This window comes from Pipra filicauda, unplaced genomic scaffold (genome assembly GCF_003945595.2).
Source record: "Pipra filicauda isolate LSUMZ 115617 unplaced genomic scaffold, ASM394559v2 scaffold53_size3534045_pilon, whole genome shotgun sequence".
Classification (NCBI taxonomy): domain Eukaryota; kingdom Metazoa; phylum Chordata; class Aves; order Passeriformes; family Pipridae; genus Pipra; species Pipra filicauda.
Genome location: NW_024104687.1, coordinates 1,976,592 through 1,999,655, shown reverse-complemented (window position 1 = coordinate 1,999,655; position 23,064 = coordinate 1,976,592). Strand labels below are relative to the sequence as shown.

General features: G+C 42.2%; 1 protein-coding gene across 6 annotated transcripts in view; it reads left to right on the top strand.

Annotated features, from left to right (window-relative positions):
* The window catches only part of FGFR2 (fibroblast growth factor receptor 2), an 83,288-nt gene that overhangs the window by 39,615 nt on the left and 20,609 nt on the right, over positions 1–23,064 (top strand). For 4 of the 6 annotated variants that reach the window (XM_027740701.2, XM_027740699.2, XM_027740704.2 and 1 more), the window contains 3 exons: positions 12,475–12,665; positions 15,317–15,461; positions 17,636–17,838. In XM_027740701.2, the coding sequence (XP_027596502.1) occupies positions 12,475–12,665; positions 15,317–15,461; positions 17,636–17,838 (539 nt within the window). The remainder of the gene's footprint in view (positions 1–12,474; positions 12,666–15,316; positions 15,462–17,635; positions 17,839–23,064) is intronic. The other 2 variants (XM_027740700.2, XM_027740706.2) reach the window with 1 other exon arrangement.

The window sequence follows — 23,064 nt, the reverse complement described above, 5'->3', positions numbered from 1 at the left end:
GTGCCTTTAGGATTCGGGTTACACGCGAAAAGGGAACTGACACCAACTAAATACATGCCTGGGACGTTGCATCACTGATGTCTGGCAGGAGTGAAGTGTAGGTATTACAACCAAGCCTAAACTTGCATTTCTGGCAGATGTGCTTGTAGTTGTTGACTGGCTCCTTTACACTGACAAGCTTTGGCTTGATGTCTTCACCCCCGGCGCGGGACATGATGAGACAGGGACAGGAGGCACGAAGGAATCCAGCCTGGTGCTTGCCCTCAGGGATTTGGTTCGGCCTAGAGGGGAGATGGTTTTATCGAGTGTACTGATAAGTGTGTGGACTTTACACCTGGCACCAGGCTTTTTTGGCAAGGTGTGTGTGTGTGCATCTGAGAAGGAATTACGCAGATTGTTCGGTGCTGGGGGCTGTGGTGGTTTGCTCCTGGAAACAAAGCCCACAGTGTGATGGTTCACCTAAGGGAAAATAAAAGCTTATGGGTCCTCCCCCCCTGCTTTCTTAATAAGGTAAAAATATTCTAACCCCGTGGTTTTATAGCATTAAAGCTTCTGATTTCATTGGAGTAGTCTGGCTAAATTACATTTTATGGACAAATACTAGTGTCATTACTTCATCTGCTGGGTGAACAGTGAATTTGTCATGTTTGGAATGCTTCCTGCAGAGTCTGCTGGGGAGGACTGGTCTCCCTGTCCCACTTTCTGTCTTATTACAGCCCCAAGGCAGGTATTTCTCTTTCTTTTGATGAGTGATGAGCAGGATATTGTTTCAGCTCTGTTATTATAATTTTTAATCATGCCTTGTAATTTGCGCAGTATCCTACTCGTGGAAATGCAAGTAGGAATTTGCAGGAGTTGTCTGAAGATGCAAACATGACTGGTGCCTTGTTAAATCTGCAGTTGGCATATGTCAAAAGCAATGTCTGTGCCTAATAAGAGGGGCTTTTTGACCTCATCCAGGCTTTTCTAACGATTTTATTAGTGAAAAGAAATGGCAGTGTAATTGGCAGTAGATTGGTAAAGCTGTGTCCTCTTAAAAATAAAAAGGCATAAATCTTATAAAAAATACAAAAAAAAGCTGCAAAGGAACTGGTACAGATTAGATAAATGGACCATTTTAAAGGTAAACACGAGGTTATTAATCATGTCTGTCTAATTAGTGAGGAGGTTCTGCCTATGTTTCTTCTTATTGTCCCAAGCATGAGAGGAAAGGCAGAGGTGGGACAACCCTATGGCTGCAAGGGTGGTGGGTGACATAAATCCTTAGACCACCACACTGGTGATTTTGGGGGTAAAACTGGGACTAAAAGAGATGTAGCAGAGGGACATGGATGGTATTTACAGTCCAGGAGAGGAAAAAATCATTAAGGGTTAGGGAGGTCAGGTTGTCAGAGTGAGATAGGTAGGAGGGTGAGAGATCTGACAGGACCAAAGCATGGAAAAATCAGTAAAATTCTGTGAAATTTCTGTGAAATTCATTTCACACAGTGAAATTCTGTGTCCAATAAAAACCCAGCAGGTCACACTTAGAACCTTTTGTGTTGTATCCTCTCCTTTCACTGCTCTGCAAACCATTGTGTGACCTGAAATCCAGAGGTGGCTGTGATTTGCAGGGTTTTGAGCATTTTAAGCCATCAGGTCATCTTTGGATTGCTGCTGTTCTCATGGTGCAGCTTCAACAGCAGTTGTTCCACTTAAACATAAAAAAGGCACATTAAAAAATCGTAGTTTGTTAAACACTTTTGAATGTTGAACTGCTCTGTAAACATAAAATATTGAGTTTACTTTTTTCAAATTGCTCTTTTAAAGGTAGCGTGAATAAGTTGAAATTTTTAACTGTTCATGAAAGTAAAACACTGATGCTGTCAGAACTTGAGCTGAGGGAAGAACTCAACATGACCATATTAGTTGGAAATAAAGGCAGTCTACTGTTTTTACAAGATGCTCACGAAAGTCTAGAATTATGTATACTTTTAGGGATTTTTAATCACCATCACAGATTAGGTGATCAAAGCATCAGTTGTTCATGTATTCTGCATTTACAAGTGAGTACCCATGCATTGGTTAGTTGTTTATATCTGCAGCATCCTTCCTGCCATTGTTAGATTATATGCATTACAGAGCAACAAAATTTCATTACACCAGTTGGTTTCAAATGTGCATTGCCTTTGATACCTGTGCTAATGTACTGCCTGGAGTGTTTGTGAACATACCTATGTCTAAATTTGGATGAATATTCTAACAAATGACCCCCCTTCTCCCTCACCCCCACTCTTCAGTGACATTTTCTCAGAAAGCAGCTCTGGCACTGCTCAGCCAGAGGCTGGTGATGGTATTCCTGGCTCTCTGCTTTGTAGGAAGAAGTCCATTCAGAGTGTCTGCTGAAAGGCAGGAAAATGGGGGTGCAGAAAGTGTTGTGGATTAACCCCAGCTGGTAACTAAGCCCCAGGCAACTGCTTACTTATTCCTGTCTGTGGGATGGGGGAGAGAATCAGGAGGGTAAAAGTGAGCTGACTCGTGGGTTGAGATGAGAACAGTTCAATAACTTAAATATAATGATAATAACGAAAAGGGAAAATAATTAAAAGAGAGAGAGAGATAAACCCCAAGAAATACAAGTGATGCAACTGAAAAACAGTTTCTCACCCCCAGCTGATGGATGCTCAGCCAGTTCCTGAGCAGCAGCTCCCGGCCAGCTCTTCCCCCTGTTTATACCCTGAGCATGACAACATATTGGCTGGAATATCTCTTTGGTCAGCTGGGGTCAGCTGTCCTGGCTGTGTCCCCTCCCAGCTCCTTGTGCCCCCTGCCTGGCAAGTCCTTGACTTAGTGTCAGTCCTGCTCAGCAACTACTAAACCATCAGTGTCTTATCAACATTATTCTCATCCTAAATCCCAACACGGCACTATACCAGCTACTAGGAGGAAAATTAACTCTCCCCTGGCCAGAAGCAGGACAAGAAGAGAGGTCAAGAACTGCAGAAAGTTAACAGATAAACTTCCTTGTTTTGGGGCATGAAGTCTGTGTCCAAGCGTGGCCAGCCTAAGTGCTTTCTCTGAACGCTGTTGCATCTTGAGAACTTTACCTGGATTTATTGGAAATATAATGGTGGATGTGTATAGTCAGGGTCTTCCCAAGAGCTGTCTTCAGCATCTGGTCCAATGTTTAGAAGAGGTTATGGATTGTGTGTTGTAGAAGTGAATGTGATGCTGAGGGAGGGTTGTCCCCCTTCCTGACGTGGGGCCACGTGATGGCAAACTTCATCAGCAGGGAAGACAAGCCCAAAACCTGAGTGAGATCTGACACAGACATGTCATGAGGCTGAGCCAGGATTACCCAGCACAGATCATTGAAATTCTGGGTGCTGGAGGTTCTCCTGCCCCAAGAGCCTGAACAGTGGTTATGGTCAGTCAGCCTGGCAGGGAGCTGGGGAACAGCGAATTCCGCAGTCCTTCCAATAATTTCACACCTGCATTGCTCAATAGAGCAAGTGTGCTGTGTAAGGGAAGGGGGGAGAAGCATAGAAATACAAGAGGGCTTTTAAAGCTTTACATAATCTTTTCCATTTTACTTTAAAGGCAGAGCTGTTTTCAGGAAAGGAAATTTGGAGGATGAAAAATGTGCAGTCGGCTCACAATAACAACAGAAATAATAACTCCCCCTGTGTGTTTTATGGCATCACTGGGTGCGCTGGTGAGTTAAACCCACTGCAGCTGGAAGAGGGACATCATCCCTGTGGGAGAGATGCTGTTTGCCAGGCATACAGTAAACCTTTGGCAGAGCCTGTTGGAGGGCCCAGTCCAGTGATGCTGGACCCAGCATTGTCTCTGCTTATTATCCAGCAGCTGAGTGCTGGGAGCTGTGCACAGTACAAAGGATGATATCTCTGTGTGTAAAAATTAATGCATTCTCTGGAAACAGCCAGAACAATAAAATTTTACCACTTGTCTGTGAGAAGTCACAAGCTGTTTTTCATAGTCTCTCGTAGCCTTTTTCTTTTAGGGTACACTGAAAAGAATTTCAATGAAAATTTTAGCTCCTCATTGTTCTGTTTCCGTTGGTTTTTCACACTAAAATAAGACCTCTCTGCCCTTTGTTCAGACATGTATGAAGCTTTTGCTTATGTGCCTGCACTGTGTGAGGGATACTGCAAGGCAGCTTCAAGATTACTGTTGTACAACTCTGGCTGCTATGACTTTTTCTGCTCCACGGGGCTGATGAAACCCATGCTGTGTCAGCCTGACAATAGGGCTTTGCTTAAGGGACAAACTGGTCTCAAAACCCTGTTGATAATTTCATGTTTTAAAACAAGAACATTCATGTTGCCTGCCTTAGCCCCGGGCTTGCTGAACGTTCCTGTCTCTTTAACCCTCAGATATACGTGTGATTTGAAAGAACAGCTTTTAACTAGTTCTGATGGTGATTTTTTTTTTTCCCCCACCCCTACTGTTTTCACTGACATCAGTGGGTTTTTTATCAAGCCAAATAAGTCAGTCTTGCTTACTTTCTTTTCCCCGGCTTGCTGCCATATGGGAAGGAGGTGTGCAGATGCACTTCTGCTGTAAAGGTGTGCAAAGATGGATTTTTAGCTAAAATGCACATAGGACAGTGAGCTGAAGCTATGCTGTAGAGCTATCCAAGGAGACAGATGGGATAACATCAGTGGGAGCTGTGCCTGCTTGAGAAACAGTGCCATTACTTAAAATTGGAGGTGAAGGTGGTGAAGCCAAGGACAAAGAGTTTGAATATACCTGATTAATTTCTGTGAAGATTTTAAAAAGGCACTGCCTTTTACTTGGCTGGCCTTGGTGAGTAGGAGGGTTTGGGTATCACAAGGAGGTTGGATGGGGCAGCAGAGATTTTACTATGGGGTAGCAAATGGGTCTGCTTCTGATGTATGGGGCAAAACTTTAATCTTTAGCATTAAAATTCTTAAATAGTCAGTGTTGCAATGTTCTCAGTTTCTTGAGAAAGTATTCAGTGACATCAGGGAATATATGGAGTCTGGTTCCCTGCTGTCTGGGTACTGTCCACAGAGCAGAGCAGAGCTGGATGTTGGAGCCCAGTTGTTAGCAATGATGGAGTGTGTGACACAGCAGCAGAAAGAAATGCCTCAAGTTTATATGAGGCTTCTAAATTAGAGGACAAAGGGAGTTTAGAAAGTGGTTATGGAGGCTGGCCCCTCACTCCCATCTGCAGGAGCAGATCCCTGTGCCAGGTTCACTTGAGAGGGCCAGGAGCTCCAGCTGCAGCGATATCCCTTTGAGCTCTTGGCCACTGAGGTGGCTTCTTCAAGTAGTGTTGGGCCAATAGGAAATGCTATACATGGAGACTCCTGCTGTACTGGAACACTGAGCAGCATGGACATTTGTTGGCTAATGCCCACTGGTAAAAGATGCCAAAATTTGTAAGGCGTGATATCATCAGTGCTGGTTATGCTGGTCTGATCCATAAGCTATTCTGTTAGTCTGCCTGAGAGGCCCCTGTTCTTTATCAAGTGTTCTTGCCAGGGATGGTCTTTATCTCTTAGTGTTTTTTTGACAGTGACACATTATTCCTTCTAGCCTTACAGCATCTTGTGATTTTGCAGGGTTTAGGAAGAGAACACTGTCCCTAACTTGCTACCTCATCGTGTATAAATTACCTAGGAAGCAATGATTTGAGGGGTGCGTATCTATGTACTTATAAATAGAACATGACAGTTCAGCAGCACTTCTGAATTGGCCATAAACAACATGCAGTGCTTCATGTTATGCAGAAAGAAACCCAAACTGACGTGCAGCTGGTAGAAGCTGCTCAGCTCCTGGCTCGGGTGTATCTAGCGTATGACATTAATTAGCAGAGGTGTTTTGCCTACACCTGCTTGGTTGTTTCTGATTTTTTGAAAAAGCAGCCAGCACTCAGCCTTACTCCTCCACGCCATGGAGCAAAAGAGTGGAGTTAGGAGTGTTTTGCTTCCAGCATTTCATAGAGCACAGGCCCCCATAAGCAATGGCTTTGTGCTGGGGAGAGGAAGCGAAGGTTTAGCTTGGCCCATGTGTACAGAGCTACCTCGAAGGAGGAAATTCCTGTGGGGACTGACATCTGTTTGGTTAGACCCCTCCTATGCCACTCCACCTAGGGGTATGGAGAGCAAGTGTAGTTTCAAATTGGGTCCTTTGTGTGAACTTGGATAATGCTGGATTTATAGAGAAACCTGAGTTGCAGTTCCTCATGCAACTCCTCGTGGAGTTGTTCCTGGAACTCACCTCAGAAAAAGCTCTCTAATTCAGAGAGCAATAATTAATCCAGCTTCTGAGTGCCTGTGAACTGATTTGCAGCTCGTGTAGATGGGATCTTTCGTGAAAGATGGTGGTACTTGTGTTTCTCCTTGCAAACTGGTTCCTTTGCTGTCAGCTAGCACAGGATAGAAAAACCTGGAGGTCTTCTCTCACTGAACAGTGAGAGATTGATAACCTGATAATCTTTTCTTTTAATAGTGATATTTAGCCCAAATAGGTAGTGATCAGGGACTGATATCCTGTGGCTGGCCCTGTGGCTTTAGTAAGTGCTCTCATCCAGTAGTAGGTGTCCACACCACCAAAATCATCATCAGAGCCAGCAATAATAGTATATACATGTACAGTCTCGTAAGGGATGCCAGAAAGGGAGCACAGAGACAGAGTGGCTTGCAGAGATAGAGAGAGCTGTTCCCCCAGACTGTGACTGAAATGGTCATTAGTGTCATTTCTTCTGAGAAGAAATGATATTTCAGCTTTGAGGTGCACTGGTCCTGTGGGAAGCTGAGAGAGATTTCACCTTCATGTCACCTCCAGGTTAAATCAGGTGCTCACCATGTACATCCCTAAAATATCTCCCAAGGGAATTCCCAGATGTTGTGGGATAAAAGAGGATACCTGCAGTTAATCTGGGGACAGAGCCATATATTGACATGTTCTTCCATCAGCAGTGAAGGTGGAACACAGGAGAGGAATATTTCAGTCCAAATATGATATATATGATGAAAGGGCTGTGGTTATTTTTTTTTTAAGGCTGAAGAGTCAATCTTACAAGTTCAGTCAAGCTTAGTTTTTTGGCTAAGCCAAATCCAATGCAAGAGACTGTGATTACAATCTGGCCTAAAATGCTGTAGGATGCTTTTGAGACCCATAATTTACAGAATATGTAGCATCTTCCACAGCAACAGATGTTGCAGGATCCAAAGGAAGGTGGTTGGGAGTGGAAAGTGTTTCCACCAAATAGGGTCCAGGCTGCTGCTGAAAACTTCCCCCATTTGGAATTGGACAAAATAAGCAACTAGAGCTGAAGGTGCTGTGCTGACCAGGGCAAGTGAAGAAGAGGGCATGGCAGGTCTGTGTTTTCTTTTAATAGAGAAACAGCTGGGACCACTGCATTTTTCATTCAGTGATGACTGAATACACAGAAACTCTACCAGGGGCTATTGATTGTCATCGTTTGAGGGAGCCCTGTGTAGCTTCTCAGTGGCAGCCATCAAGATGAGTCCTTAGAAGTCAGTAACATTTCAAAACTGGTATTAAAGACTCTGATAAATGTGTCTAGTTAAAAATTGTGGAAAAGAATTAGGTAACCTTTTTCTCCCTCTCTCCCCCTCCTTAGCTGAGGATGTCTCTGTTGTCCCCAGAACTCATGCTTGGTCTTGCATTTGCTATTCAGCTTTTATTTTCCTAGCCTGCACTTGAATCACACATTTGCAAGGAGAGGAAACAAGCACATTCAAAAGGAGAAAATAAGAGTAGTTTTCATTTTTTTTTAAATGAATCGGATGCCTTATGCAAAGCCCATTGAATTCCATGTGAGTGTTCCCCCTGACTTCAATGGGCTTTGGTTCTGGCTTTTAGCTCCCGTGAAAGGTCCTGAACTGTCTGTGCTAGGGTGACAAGGAGGCTTGGATAGACAATTCCCGGAGCTCTTCTCAGCCCCTGGCACAGCCAGGTTGCTAAGGAGACTTGGCCTCGCGAGGGTCCCGGAGCTCACCCCTTCCGGGGTTATTGTCTCCTCTCCCTGCCAAGGCACTCCAGTCGCAGCAGAGCCACTCTTTCAGTCACAATACACTCCACTTGGGCCTCTGACAGCAGCAAACCCTGCCCTGCATCTTCCCTCTGGGGGTGTGCTTGGCGAGCAGCCTCTCTTCCTGCAGTCATTCCATCCTGTGCTAGGACTGAGGCAGTGGGATCGTGTCTTCTGGTCTCTCTTGGCTGTGAAACGTGGGGTTTGGGCCCTGTGACCCACCTCCATACCCCAGAGTCTTCACCCCATATGGCTGCATCACGACTTTTTCCTGTTTCTCTCCTCTCTGGTTTCCCCTCTGTGTTGGCTGCAGCTGGTCAGGAAAAAAAAACTGGAGGAGATAAAGCCAAGGATGGGAGAGAGATGATGCCCTTTTGTAGGAATCATCTGCTTGGGGGCTTCAATTTCTTCAACAGCCAGTTCTCAACACTCCTTGCTAAGTGTGTAGGCTACAGTAGTCATTCCCAGTCACTTCTGCCTCCATCATCTGTGGCAGGACAGGCTCTCACCATCTCTGTTGTGTCCTGCAGAGCTAGAAACTTCCCGGGCAGCTCCTTCTATTGTGCCAGTTTTTTTGGAAATTTGGAGTTTTCCAGCTTTCCTGGATTCTCTGTAGTTTTATCTCTTGGAGGAAAGTATTCTGAAGTTTTAACATTAGCAGGCTAAATGACAGTTTCCTCTAAGCCTTTGGGCAAGGTCTCTTTGTCCTGTTGCCTCCTCAGATAGCGAGTCTGTTTGTCTGTAGATAAGTGAGCAGAAATGCTCAAGCCCTGGGCACTTTTATGGTGGTGTAAAATTTAGGTGCTTGTAGCCTTGAATGTGATACTCCTCACGTGAGCAGTCATTTCCATTCTGCCTTTTGTAAATAATTGATTCCTCGAATGGGGATGATGTTGGTTTTGTATCTAAGCTGCAAGGGGGAGAAAGCAAGCTGGTGTTTGTCTCTTAAGGTGGGAGCCAGCATTAAGCATGCTGGGGGGATTTTCTGACTTGGTTTTGTAATGTGAGACTAGAACACTGAAATTTCACTGTTCAGGAAGCAAGGATTTATTTCTTGAAGTGGTTCTTCAATATTAATGAACAAGGGGAATATTGAAATCACTAAGGCTACAGAGCTATGACATTGGTTGCCGACTTGTTTTGTATAAAAATATTGTTTGAGTTAAATAACTAGAGATGTATATGGTCACTATATTTTAGTGATGATCCTGGTTGTAATTATTAGGTAATGATAAAATTATTTTACCAACCTTTAAGATTCTTTTAAAGAGAACTTCAACTTCCTTTGCTAGTCTTTAGTAAAAAAGAACATGCTGTTTCCATCTAATATTAGTGTAACTAGCTGTTTGAGTGATGAGATCTGCTTACAAATGTACAGCTTGTATTTTAAATGCTAAATAGTGATGTGAGATTTATGAGCATGGCTTTGACAGTACCTGTGCTTAGCAGAGTCCTTAGATTTGTGTGGGTTTGCAGAGAAGTAGGCAAGACAGAACAACATCCTGAAATTACTATTTCCAAACTATGATACCGTACAGAATTAAACCTGGTCATTGGTAATTAGTGGAAGTTTCTTCATATTTAGTTATTTTCCACAATACCAAGTTTATTTCCTGTGGTCCTTGGACTCCAGGTTTGTCCTGAAGCCCTGCTGTATTTACATGATGATGATGATGATGTTCTCCTGTGTGGGCACAGGAATATTCCCCTTTGCCGAAGTGGGAGAGTTGATGAACATTAATCATTGCCCCATGTGCTGGAGGGCAAACAAAGTTTATTTTTAACACATTTACCCTTGGAGAAGAAATTCTACAAGCATCCATACATATACACCTATACATATGCACACACTTCAGTTTTTTCAAAAGGAATTTGAGACTAAGAATGTAAGAACTCTGCTTTTACTTCTCAGCTTTGCCTCCTCTTTTTTGGTAGAGGAAATGTTTGACAGTCATCAATAAAGGATTAAATCATTGATGGCTATCAGGATAAACTAAACACATTTGGTGTGTTGATGCTGGCATAGTAGGAACTTTTCCAAGATGTTTCAGGCCTCATTCTCTGGTTTGTTTAAGGGCAGAGAATAAGGTCACAAAGGAAATCAAACCCTGATGTGGAGAAATGAAACATGAGGCCTACTGACTTCTAAAAAACATTTTAAATAACATTCTCTAAGGTTTCATTTTATACCGAAGGCAGCTGTAATAAGTTTTGGAAGATGGTGTAAGGTTTCTATTAAAGAGAGATTTTTGCTTGCTGTTTCTGTACCCAAATGAAGGAATGAGGGAGATGGAATGAGAGCTTATTTAGCATAAGGTGAGAAACTAAAAGTTCTCTCCAGAACTGTAAAATACTAATTTATATGTTCTACTGTAATTTACAAATTAAAAAATGTGAAACTGTTCCTAGATCTTTGCAAATGACACACATAGCCATGGAATAATTTAGTAACTTGCAACACAAATGCACTTTTGCCACAAGTGAAGTAAGACTGCTGCTTTGTGGTGTGCTGCCAGCATAGCCTCAGTGAATAAATTCCCAGTAGATGTTTGCTGTATGCCAAATATATTGGACTGTATAAAAGATCCCATTGTTCAATGGGCATCATTATTTGCTATTATGCTCACAATGTTTGCTTGTGAAACAATTTATTGGAAACTAGTATGTTTAAGAAGGAACGCTTGATTTGAAATTCAGCTGATTTGGCTCGTAACGTCAAAGCTCTCACAGTGTATAGCCTCCAAAAATAAACATTTAGGTCTGCTATTTTTTACTTATCTTTGAAAGGATTCCTGGAGCAGGGGAGAACGGAGAGCTGAGGCTGGGCAGTGAGCATTTCACTTCTAATTCGTAGAATCCTTTAGGTTGGAAAAGCCCTCCAGGGTCATGGAGTACAGCCATTAACCCAGTCCCCAGGTGTCACATCTACACGACTTCTAAATGCCCTCTCTAGGCAGCCTGTTGCAATGCTTGACAACCCTTTTGGTGAGGAAATCTTCCCTAATGTCCCATCTAAACTTTCCCTGGCACAACCTGAGACCATATCTTGTTGTTCTGTCACTTGTTACCTGGGAGAAGAGACTGACCCCCACCTGGCTACACCCTCTTTTCAGAGAATTGCAGAGAGCGATAAGGCCCCCCTGAGCCTCTTTTTCTCCAGGCTAAACAACCCCAGCTCCCTCAGCTGCTCCTCGTAAGAGACTGAAAGTATGTGTAGGTCAGTATTAACTTTGCATTTTTATAAAAAGAAATGGACAGAATTAAGTTTACCTGAAGAAGGTGCTGAGTTCCCAGCGAGACTGATGGAACCTCACCTGTCTGAAGGCTTTCTGGGCAGGGTGGCATTGTCCCTCCTGCTCGCTGGGTAACAGAGCAGTTTGCTTAAGCAGAGCTGTCACTTTGAGGACCTTTCTTTCAGGCATCACTTAAGAGAAAGTTTTTATGCTTTGCCCCACTTGCCTCGTCCAGCAGAGAAGGGCTGTTGGCCCTGGAGGCTGGGGAGCTGGCTCATGTGCTGCCCACTGCCCAGATGTTGGTGACTGTTAGACCAGGCTTAGTGAGGGTGATGGGAAGTTGCCTCCATGCCAGAGCTGAGGACAAGGTCCCATCAGTGCTTTCCCCAAAGGCTGTGTATATCACATCCACAAAATTGGGCTGGGAGTGCTGGCTGCAGTGGCTCTCTGGGCACCCAGGTGGTCCAGGATGCACTCGGTATATCCAGTAATGTGAACTTGACCAAAAATATTTGATAAATGCTTCTACAAGTGCATAGATTAAAAGCTGTATTGGCTCACATGAAATACGCTGCAGTTTTCTGGGGAGTTCTGTATTTCCCTGTGTCCTGCTCAGAATAAGAACTGGTGTTTCTACTGCTGTGTCTGGGTAAAGCAGAGAGCAGTGATGGTGATGGAACTGGTCAGAGTATTTTAGAAGGTTGAGCTGCCTGGTAAGTGCATCCTGCACAAGGAGTTTCAGGCTTCTGCTGCTAGTTCTGGGAAATTCCCTTTGGTTTGTTTTAGCACAACAATCAGTTTCTAAAATTAATCTATAATATTTCTTCTTAATTTGCGAAGATTTAGTCGAATCAGAAAGTTTTAGAACTCAGAGGTAATTCCTACAACAGCATTAAAAAAAACAAAAAAGGAGATCTTTTACTTAATTATTGCTGAGTTGAAACTATGGAAAATGTGTAAAGTTTTTAAGCATGGGTTCTCCCCTCCCCCCAGATGGCTGTTCTTTAAATTACAAGTGTAGCGCTCGAGTCATCATCTCCTTTGAACTGCAGTTCTTGTTATACGTTTTGGCTGCAGTGTTATTTCGGAGGAGTCAGCCAACAGGCTTACAGGGCTTTTTGGCTCGAGTTCACTTACAGTTTTCTTGGCAGCTCCACTTATTTATGCATCTTTATTTCTCTCTCTCTCTCTCTCTCTCTCTGTTTCTTGCAGAGCGTTCCCCACACCGGCCCATCCTCCAGGCCGGGCTCCCAGCAAACGCCTCCGCCGTCGTCGGAGGGGACGTGGAGTTTGTCTGCAAAGTCTACAGCGATGCTCAACCCCACATTCAGTGGATAAAACATGTGGAGAGGAATGGCAGTAAATACGGGCCAGATGGACTGCCCTACCTTCAGGTTTTAAAGGTGAGGCTTTGCAGGTGCCCTTCTTTAAAGGAATTTTGAGTTCTGAGTTTTTTTTGAAAAGTGGAAGCGTTTGTGTTACATATGAAACAATATCATTTGGTTGGCTAAATGCTAATTGTGCAGCTTATTTTGTTCTTTTTTACTTCCGTAAAACTTCCTTTGTCTCTGAATGTTTCAGGCGTGAGTTATTCAGAAAAAAAGTTAAAAACCCTCTTAAAGAACATCATTGATATTTCTGTGTGGGTAGAAAGCATCCAAAACATACCTGGGACAATCTACTCCATTTCTTTCGTATTTCTTCAACCCCTTTATTTCAAAGTAACGTGGCACCTGCTGCCAAAAGCTTGTTGGCAGGGTTGGGTCTTCTGGATGCTGAGCTTGCAGAGATGTCTGTTTTTTTTGCTGGTGTATCAGTAGTGTCATTCCTGCCAGTAGGCATTTTGAGCAAGCCTGACCAAGGAAACCCTGAAGTTTTCCGAGCTGGCATTGCCAAAGCTCAGTGTGCTGGCAGATAGGACAGCCAGTTCTGCACCTTCTTGCTCCACACAGCCAGTGTACCTGCCCAGGTGCTTTTTTTCCCCCCCCACGCTGCTGTTTTCTAACTTTTCACATGATGCTTTGGATGTAAAAAGACTCAAACAAAAAAAAACCTCAATAAACCCCAAACTTCCAATGTTTTGACGCTGATCCCTGTCTGAAGGTGGAAGCCTTGTTCTTGTGACGTGTTGGTGGTGGGACCATAGACAGGTTGGTGTCGGTTTGGGGCAGCAGTGACATTGTTCTCCTGTGTTATTGGTCTATTCTAGCACTCGGGGATAAATAGTTCCAATGCTGAAGTGCTGACACTGTACAATGTGACAGAGGCGGACGCTGGAGAATATATTTGTAAGGTCTCCAATTATATAGGGGAGGCCAACCAGTCTGCCTGGCTCTCTGTTCTGCCAAGTGTACAAGGTAACAATGTTTTTTAAAGCAAGCTGGATGTAGAAGCTGGAAAAAATGGTGCTTTGGGAGACTGCAGGCAGCTTGTAGGATACTCTCTGGCCTTGTGGTATATGTGTAATCCTCCTTCGGTGATGCAACTGGTGTTACACCAGCAGCCATGGAAAAATTCCCACAATATTCTGTGTGTACCGTAAGCACTGGTTTCTGATGCTGATCTTTATTCTCTCTTTGGTGTCTTTGTGTTTGTGTGTTTATGTCCAGTTTTGGTGTTAATTCTGCATACCTTGCAGTTCATACGTAGGGTTCACATTGAATAATGGAATTACAACCTAATTAGTGTACATTTATTTATACATATGCACACATAGGTGTACATTTATTTATCTATCTCTATCTATCTATCTATCTATCTATCTATCTATCTATCTATCTATCTATCTATTTATTTATTTATTTATTTTAAATGTTCATATAAGTACCCACTAAAGCACAAGTCAGGTCAGTTTAGTCACAGTTTTCCACCTCACCTGTGACTCTGCAGGGTTGGGAGGGGTTTCCAGTTGTTACTCACCTCTTACTAACTGGTGGTTACTCAGCAGTAATAATAAAGACTGGCAACCGTGTGACTACAGCTCACAATTGAATTTACTTCAAAATGGTCTGGTAAAAGGGTATTTATTCCTTCATCATTTATTTCAAAGTAGCATTTTTGAATGGAACAAGAGACAAAAAGCAGCAAAGATTAATTTCTCTGAATCTCCATCACAGAGGCCTTGGTGCTGGTGCCCTGGTGTGCCCATCTGGGACAGCTGGGAAGTTCCAGGTCTAAGATTTACTCCACTTGTATGAGTTTGGATAATCACTGATCCTTGGTTTGCTGCACAGTGACTTGTCAAGACAGAGATTTAGCAAATTTGAAAGATGACTAGAAAAAACCCGAAAACATGCATATTTTTTTTTAAAGCTTTAGTACGTAGAAAAACATATTTCATTTCCATCTCATGGTTCTCGAGCTTTTTGAGTCTGTTTTTCCTCTCACCTGTGAGAGCCACAACTGATGGTTTTTGAACACGAGATACCTTCCACTGTGCTTCTGAGCAAATATTACCAGATATTACCAGACTTGAGATTAAAATGACATCTGGCAACACTGCACAACGCACAGTAGTAGTTGCTACACAAAAATGTAGTGCATTGGTTGATGCAAGGATCATACAGTGCTTAAAACAGGCACTAAGTTGTGTCTTTTGGAGCAGAATTCACACCTTTTTTTTTTTTAGTCCTTTTAGAGTATGTTTTTATAGTAAATTCTTTCCTCTCAAACAGGTATCTACATGTGAAGGATCCCACGTTCTGTCCTACTTTGTTTTCTCCTTGTTTTTCTTTCAACTTTCTTTTATTAAAAAAGAAGAAGAAAAAAAAAAAAAAGCTTTGTGGGTTAATTTTTCCATGTCATTTGATTGCATGCATGTCTAGGTGGTGAGTTTAGGTCTGGTGAAGGGTGTTGATTACTTTCTGAGGTGAGCTGGGACCTGTTGGTAAATGCCTTTTGGATGAGGGACTGTGGATGGGGAAGGAGCTTTGCATCTCTCCACCTCTGCCTTTACAAAGTGCAAAGCCCCGTGGCTCCACATCTCCCTATCCACAACAATTCTCTCAGTGTCTAGCTTTTTTTTCCTCTTGCTTCCCTCTTGTTTTTTTTTTAGGCTGCCGGTGTTAACACCACGGACAAAGAGATTGAGGTTCTCTATATACGGAATGTAACTTTTGAGGATGCTGGGGAGTATACATGCTTGGCGGGTAATTCTATTGGGATATCCTTTCACACTGCATGGTTGACAGTTCTGCCAGGTATACACTGCTCTCTTTCTGTGGTTTTTCCTCTTTTTTTTTTTTTTTTTCTCCCCTTGTTGATTGCTGCAGAATTAGCACAGCTTCTGTCTCGAAAAAAGAAAGAAAAAAAAAAAGGCACTTTTACAATGATTTTGGTTTTTTAAACACGGTTGTCTCAAGCCAATTAATTGTTTTGTCGTGTATCTGGAACTCCAAAAACCTAACAACAAAAACAAAGGGAGGGGGAGTGTGTGGCTATTACACTTATTGAAATATTTTTACTCTTAAAATCTGTTAAATGTTCATCAGAAATGCTAAGGAACTGCGTTTCCTCAGCACTTCAGTGAGACAACTGAAAATCAGCACGTAAATCATTGTAAACTTTTTCAAGAGGATGAAATTCAGTTTGTTATGAAGTCTGGAACAATTTGGCCACCGGTTCATTAAAATACCTGAGCTATTCAGTGTACTTAAATTCACTTTTACCTGTCATGCAAATCTGGAAATTCTGATTTCAATGCCAACGGATCACGTACAGAAGCAGTGCCTTCCATATCTTGGGAATCGGCTCCGTGCATCTTTAAACATTGCATGCTCTAAGAAAACAAGTAGTCATTTGCTTTTACTGCAAAGCATGTCTTGCTGTTCTGGTGTTGATGATGTTTCTGTCCTTAAAAGAAACAAACATCAATGTGCTTTGTTGCCTGAAAATTGTTATCAGCTGTTAGAAGATGTAACTGTAGCTGGTTTTGACACTAGTCAAATTTTCTCATTTATAACTGTTGGCAGCTGCTTCAGGAGTTCCTTTGAAAAAACATGAACCACCTGAGGTTTGCTGGGTCATCTTGTGCTTAACATTTATTAATTGTTTATTAATTTATTAATTAATCCTAAGTAAGAGGTACGAAACCTGCATGTGCGTATTGCTGAGGTTCATCGTATGGGAGTTAAACAGTCCCACTTTCTGCAGATAATTTCTTACCCTTTATTAAAATACATTCAACGATGCAGCTTGATTCCATCCCACTGTTAAGTGAACACCAAGCCTGTGTGGTCTGTTACCAAGCAGGCAGAGCAGTGTTTGTGTAGAGCTTGCTTCTGCTAGCTGTGTTTGCATTTTGCAAGTGCTTGAACAGCATTTTTTTTTTTTAACCAATTTTCTTGACCAAAGTATTTTTATAAGCCTAGAAAGGCACAAGAAAATTTCGGCTTGAACGTGCATTGCTTGTGGAGTGACCACTGATTGCTGTGGAATGCTGTTTATCCGGGGGTTGAATCCCAGATAAGGGTTTAGGGACAGTGTTTGCACATATAACTGTCTCGGAGATAATTTCAGAGTGGTTTCAATCAGAGTAACAGCTATGGTAAAACCACCCCCACTAAAATCTAATCTCATAGACCAGTAACCACTGATGAGGTTACTTGAAATACACAGTCCTCACAAAAGAGGACTGATTAATTAACATATTGCTGTTCCTTTTTCACTTGAATTATGATTTTTTAATCCAGCACTGGGCTCCTCAAAGGAGCTCAAGGAAGCTGGGCATCCAACATGAGGTGCAACAGGTTAAGCAGCTGGACAGCCAGGTCCTGAAACCCTTTTGAAACCCCTGAGTGTATAGACATGATGAGGGACTGAGTCATCCTCTCTTCCCTCTGTATTTTGAGATGCTACTGAAAATTTTGGTTGAACAAGCAATGCAGACTCAAGCAGAAACGTCTATTTGCGAATTTAGACACTTTTCTTTTAGTCTAGCTAATTCAATGTTTTAACCTTAGTTATGTTTTTGTGTGGTTCAAAAGAATTATAGTGCTTTAGAAGTTTGACTCCAGTAACAAAATGAAGCTGAACCCAGTTTGAACAGTTTTTTCCACCCCCTAAAATTATGCTTGATCGTGCAATATTTCAATGTATATGTGTAGGCAGACACATGTATATGTCTATATGTGTATACATAGACACACAGTTTCACACTCAGTGGCAAACTGAGAAGTCAAAGCAGTGATCTAGGAAGAGAAATTACTCTCAGATTGCAAGATGGCCTAAACATTTAACAGTATCCTGAATGTCACACAGTCACTGCAGGAACTGATTATGTCTTACCATTTCAACTCGTTCCACGTGCGACCATGCCTGTGCCGTGTGCTAACCCTGTGGCATGATTGTTCCCTCCTAAAAACTTCCAATGCAGCTCCTGAGAAGGAAAAGGAATACCCAACGTCTCCAGACTACCTGGAAATAGCAATTTACTGCATAGGGGTCTTCTTAATTGCCTGCATGGTGCTGACAGTCGTCGTGTGCCGCATGAGGAACACCACCAAGAAGCCGGATTTCAGCAGCCAGCCCGCTGTCCACAAGCTGACCAAGCGAATCCCTCTGCGCAGACAGGTAACAGAAAGTAGATAAAGAGTTTAAAAAACTTTTTACCAAACAACTCAGCCAGCACATCCTCCTCCTGAAAGCTTTGGGAAGTTATGTACCAAATTGCGATGGGGGTGGGAAGTGCATCCTCAGCTCGGTGGTTGTCTTTCAAGGCGAGGAAATCAGGGCAGGGAGAAATGTGAAAAATGGAGTAGGTTCTGTATTAACAGCCTAGAGATGGAAAAAATATATTTAAAGTATTTTATGGCCCGATCCCACAGCTCATTGAAGTCCATGGAAAAAATTTTGCTGACTTAATGGACTTTGGAACATAATCCTGTTTAATTGTGTATTTATAATGTTTCTAAGGTGATTATTATTGTGGTAACTAGGTACCAGACACAGAAGGTACTTTTCAGGAAGGATTTTGAAGACCGAGGGGAGGGATTTTTATAGCTAAGCATCCAGAGAACACCCCAAAATAGAAAAAAGACTACAGTAAAGTAAAAATAGGGGAGATACTATATCAGATCTTGGACAGTTTGATTAAGATGTTGATGCTTTTGAGCAAGGAACAAAAAGCAAACGTCAGATTTAAAAGGTGCACAACATCATTGCATGAAATATGTTTTGTGATTGTTTGTGGCTGGCAACGAGCATTTCTGGAGAGGGCAACACCACGGGCAACAAACCAGCTGAACGAGTAACAGGACTTTGACTTTATCACAGGAAAAAACAGCCTCCGTTCCCACATGCTATCCTCTCCTGAAAGACTTGGTTTTTTTAGAAGCTGGAGATTAATAGGTTTTGATTTTCATGCAGTAGATCTTCAAGAACAGACCTCTGCACCCAGTAAATCCTCCCTCAGGTTTCAGCCCTGCAAGACTGGGGGATGTTGGTATCTGAGGCTGTGGTTCACCTTATAATCCAAAATAGGGACCATTTACAAGGGTTGGGTCCAGGCTCTGATCTTGGGGTTTGGAGATGAGGGCTCTCATCTCCAAATGTTTGGGTCTGTCAGCACCATGAATAAGTGATGCAGAATTTCTGCAGATTGTTTTTACAGCCTGTCCAGACTATTGTCATTGTCATGTACCTTAAAAATCCTTCTTCAGTGTGGGTAAGTGTTTGAAATTAGATGCACGGGCACACAGAGTGGGAGGTTTTGAACAGTATTGCTTTTTACTGAAACCCATGTTTCATGGTTCCTGAATCTCCTTGGTTAAAAATACCAGGGAGTAGTAATGCTTTAGCCTTCTTCCTCTGAATGCAGTATTTTACAAAATCTTAAAGTGGAGGACATGAACTTCGTCCAATCTGAAAAATATTTGGTTTCTTTTATGAGTAAAAGTGTTAATTCTTATTTTTTTTCTGACTTTCTTGGCCACTTTGAGGGTTTTGGTTTGGGTTGTTTGTTTTTTTGGGATTTCATGATTTTACTCATTTGCTTGAATATCACTAGGGTGGAGAGGAACTTCTGACTCTGTATCAGAAGGAGTGATGAGGAGCCCTCAGCTCAATTCACACATCTCTGGCTAGAAATCTGTGTGTCTTTCTGGACAAAGGAGGCTTTTCAAATGTTGTGTATTTAGCCAGAGAGAGAGAGATCCATATCAGCTGCTCAGATAGAAGACATTTATTAGATTTCTGCCTGAATATAAAAGCATCATGATGACTCAGAGATAAGTTGAGGGCATAAAAAATACCTCAGTTTTGGTGTGAGCTCAGTTGTGTCAGTGGGAAATGGTTCCTCAGGGGGCAGTGTTATTTCACTTCATGTGACAGCAGTGCCAACCACTGCCCTCACTTTAGCTATTTATCATTAAATGATGCAATATGGACCTTCTCCAAAGCTATTGTTTTCACAGAGGGGAAAAAAACCAGATTGTCTTGCAACATGTTTGTCACCCTGGGTTTTATCTGTTTTGGTTTTCTATGTTTTCTTAGCTGAAAGGGCATTTTGCTTACAGAAGTGGGAACAATTTTTTTTTTTAAAAAAACTTTTTTGTATTTGAAAGTGCAAATGCTGTTTCAACCCCTGAGCAAAAATTCCACTACTCTCAATTATTCCTAGTGCTGTTTTGTTAACAGGAGCTTCTCATTGAAGGGCTCTCTGCCTTTTTGTCTTCATGGAGGAAAATGTAACTACTGTGTTACGAGCAATCCGTGTTTCTGGTTTGATGATTTCACTGGTCAGGTTGCAGAGGCAGGACGAGACAAACAGTCACTGAAGACTTGCTTGTCAGAACTGAAGATTCCTAAAATTTTAGTTAGCATCTCCTTGGTCCTGAGGCTGCAGTAGTTGTTTAGTTTCTGCATCTCTTAAAGCTGGTTTTGGATTTCGGGATTGTTGCCAGAAATGAGGAATCGGAAAATAATCCCTGTTTTATTTGCTGGGTGTGTGTGTTTCTGGATTATTCAACTCTGCTTTGTTGTACCACCAAGTTTACTTTGTTTCAGTTTATTTGTATTTCAGAGAGTTGTATTTAAAGCCTGGTGGGGTTTTGTCACTGAACCTTTATTTATCTGTTGATCCCAGAAGGTTCTCCCTTGCCTCTGTGCTGTGTGTGGGAGGAACAGAGAAAGTGGCTGAGTTGGGAGGATGGGTGAGAGTGAGCAGGGAAGATGCTCGTGGCAGGTAGACTGTGAAAATGGGCCAGAGATCCAGGGCTGGGTGATGGGATTTGTTGGAATTCCAGAGAAATGAGGCCATGGATTGGGAAATTCTTGATATTGTTTTCAAAGCTCTCTGCTGCTGGGTCAGGCTCCCTAAGGATACGGGTATGAAAATAATCCTGGTTCACAAGGAGGCATTTGCACGGCTCTGATGCCATCCTGTCTGAGCAGGAGAAGAGTCTTGCTGAGCTACATGTGGTTTGGTTTGCAGGCCTGGATTCCCCTACACTCTTTAGTCTGAGCCACTACAGGATTTCATCATTCCCCACACGCAGGTGTGTTTTTCCCTTGCCAAAAAAGCGGCTCTTTTCGCCTTCACAGGAAGGGTCGTGATGAAGTCAGGAATTATCAGTTGCCTCCCCCTGCAATCCTCAGCCTCACCAGGATCTTCTGCTTGGTTTTCAGGTTTTTACTGGGAAATCCATCAAGCAGCTCCTTTTCTTTCCATGCAAGCAGGGAGCTGCAGTGCCCTGTTGGTGTTGGCCATGGCCTGCAGGGAGGTACCAGCTTGTGAGGTGTTTGTAGGATTGAACCTCACAGGCTGATTTGCAATACAGGCTTTAAGTGACAGGTTCAGTGAACCAAAAGATAAATTGTAGCCTTCAATAGGATATGCTTTTACTTTATAGAGCTTTCTTTTAACAAATAAATTATACTTGAAACAGGCAAAAAGACAGTCCCATCCCTTGTGACTTGCCCAGTCAAAGTCAAGTGTTTGTCATCACTAGAGTGTTTTATTAGGGCTACCACAGGCAATCTGTCAAATTTGGACCCCCTCAAGTATGTTTCTTAAATAGAGAGCAGTGATCTTTTTATGCTTAGTATTTAAAATACATTCCCATTAATTTATGTCTAAAGTTGTTGTTGCGTCTAATCCTTCATAAAGATACAATGAGCATAATTGTGATGAACAAAGGCTGATTGGTTTAAAGTAAGACTTGAGCTCACCCAGCAAAATAGGTAATTCAAAATGATAATAGATAATTCAAAATAATAATGGCAGCTGGAATCTGGAAAGAAGAAAAGTAATCAGGGAAAAGGAGAGAGTCATGTAGTGTTTCTCCTGGTATTGAGCTGTGAAAATATAATTTATTTAAAGGAATAGACTGTGAAATACAAAGATTAATACACAACTATTTACCCTAATACCTATTTTATTTTTTCTTTATCCTTGGTTTTCTCTATATGGAAACCATTGTCTTGCCTGGTAGTACTCATAGGACTTTATTTTGTGTAGAGGTGTTTCAAAAGGAGAGCTTTTCATGCAGGGGTGGTGCATGTGTTTTAAACATCAGTACTTAACGTTAGGGTTACTCAGTTCTGTGTAGTGCATTTAACCTTATATTTTCCTAGATCTGGTCACTCAGGTGGACTGTTTCTATCAGCAGCTACCAGCATCACTTACTAATTATACATATACATATATGCATATGACTTCAGATTAACTTTTATAGCAGAGCCATCACAAAGACTGACAATTATAGGAAATCACTGCGTGGCTGCTAAAATCTCACAGCCCGAGTGCCAGAACTAGGCTTCAGGACATGGTATGAATTATCAGTGGAGGAAAACACCCTTCATAATCAATTACAGACAATTACACACTGCTCTGCAGCTGATTTTGCCACATGGCATTTAAAGATTCCAGCAAAGATTTGTTTGTTTTAAATGCTCTGCTGCTTAGAAAGGCTTGTAAAGCATTAACTGAGAGCTGGTTAAACACAGCCAAAGGAAAAATATGTTGTTAAAATGGGGATATAATCATGCATTGATGCAGGAGGTTTGGACACAGTGGGCTTTTCTCCATCCCAAGAGCAGATATGGAGCTAAAGATCTATCTGAGGCTGGTACTGTTCTTAGTTCTGTCCTCCTAAAAGCAGAAAGGAAGCACACAAAGAATATTTTCTGGTGGAGGGCTGCCTTCCTGTTGAGGTTAACATATACCATAATAGGTCTTTCAGTGCTCTGCTCCATTCAAGCTGACTTCTGCCTGCCTTGCTTTAATTAAGCACTCAAAATACCTCTTTTAGTATGGTGTCATCACTTAAAACAGGTGTCACCAACGTGCTGAGTGGACCCTGAAGGTGTCTAATTCACCTACATCAGGTTAACCTGCGTGGTAAGGGGTTGGAGGGCAGTGTTGCAAGTGGCAGGCTGGAAAAAGGCTTTCTGTGTGCTGTTACTTAAATGTATAATGTAGATTAAAATTGACCGTGCCTACTGACCTTGGAATAGGTAGGATTTTCCTCCCTGTTTTATAGTGTGCTCTAAGGCAGTGAAAAAAGATGCTTAAGGGATGGGATCAAAGGTTAATTCTTTATTATTGCAGGAAAGGTGAAAGGCCATTTTGAAATAGAAAATCTCCTCCAACCACAGGCCAGACTGTGTTGGCTTCATCTTTTTTGGAGCAGATTTTTATAGCCCTTGAGCTCCTGTAACTCCTTGTACTGCTCCAGTTAATCAATCAGAAGAATATTCCCTGGGAGTACAGTCCATTTTTCTTCTCCCAGACACTGAGTAGTTCCTCTGGATTTCTCATCATTCCTGTCCACGTTAATGCACTTTGGTTACCTACAGCATCTC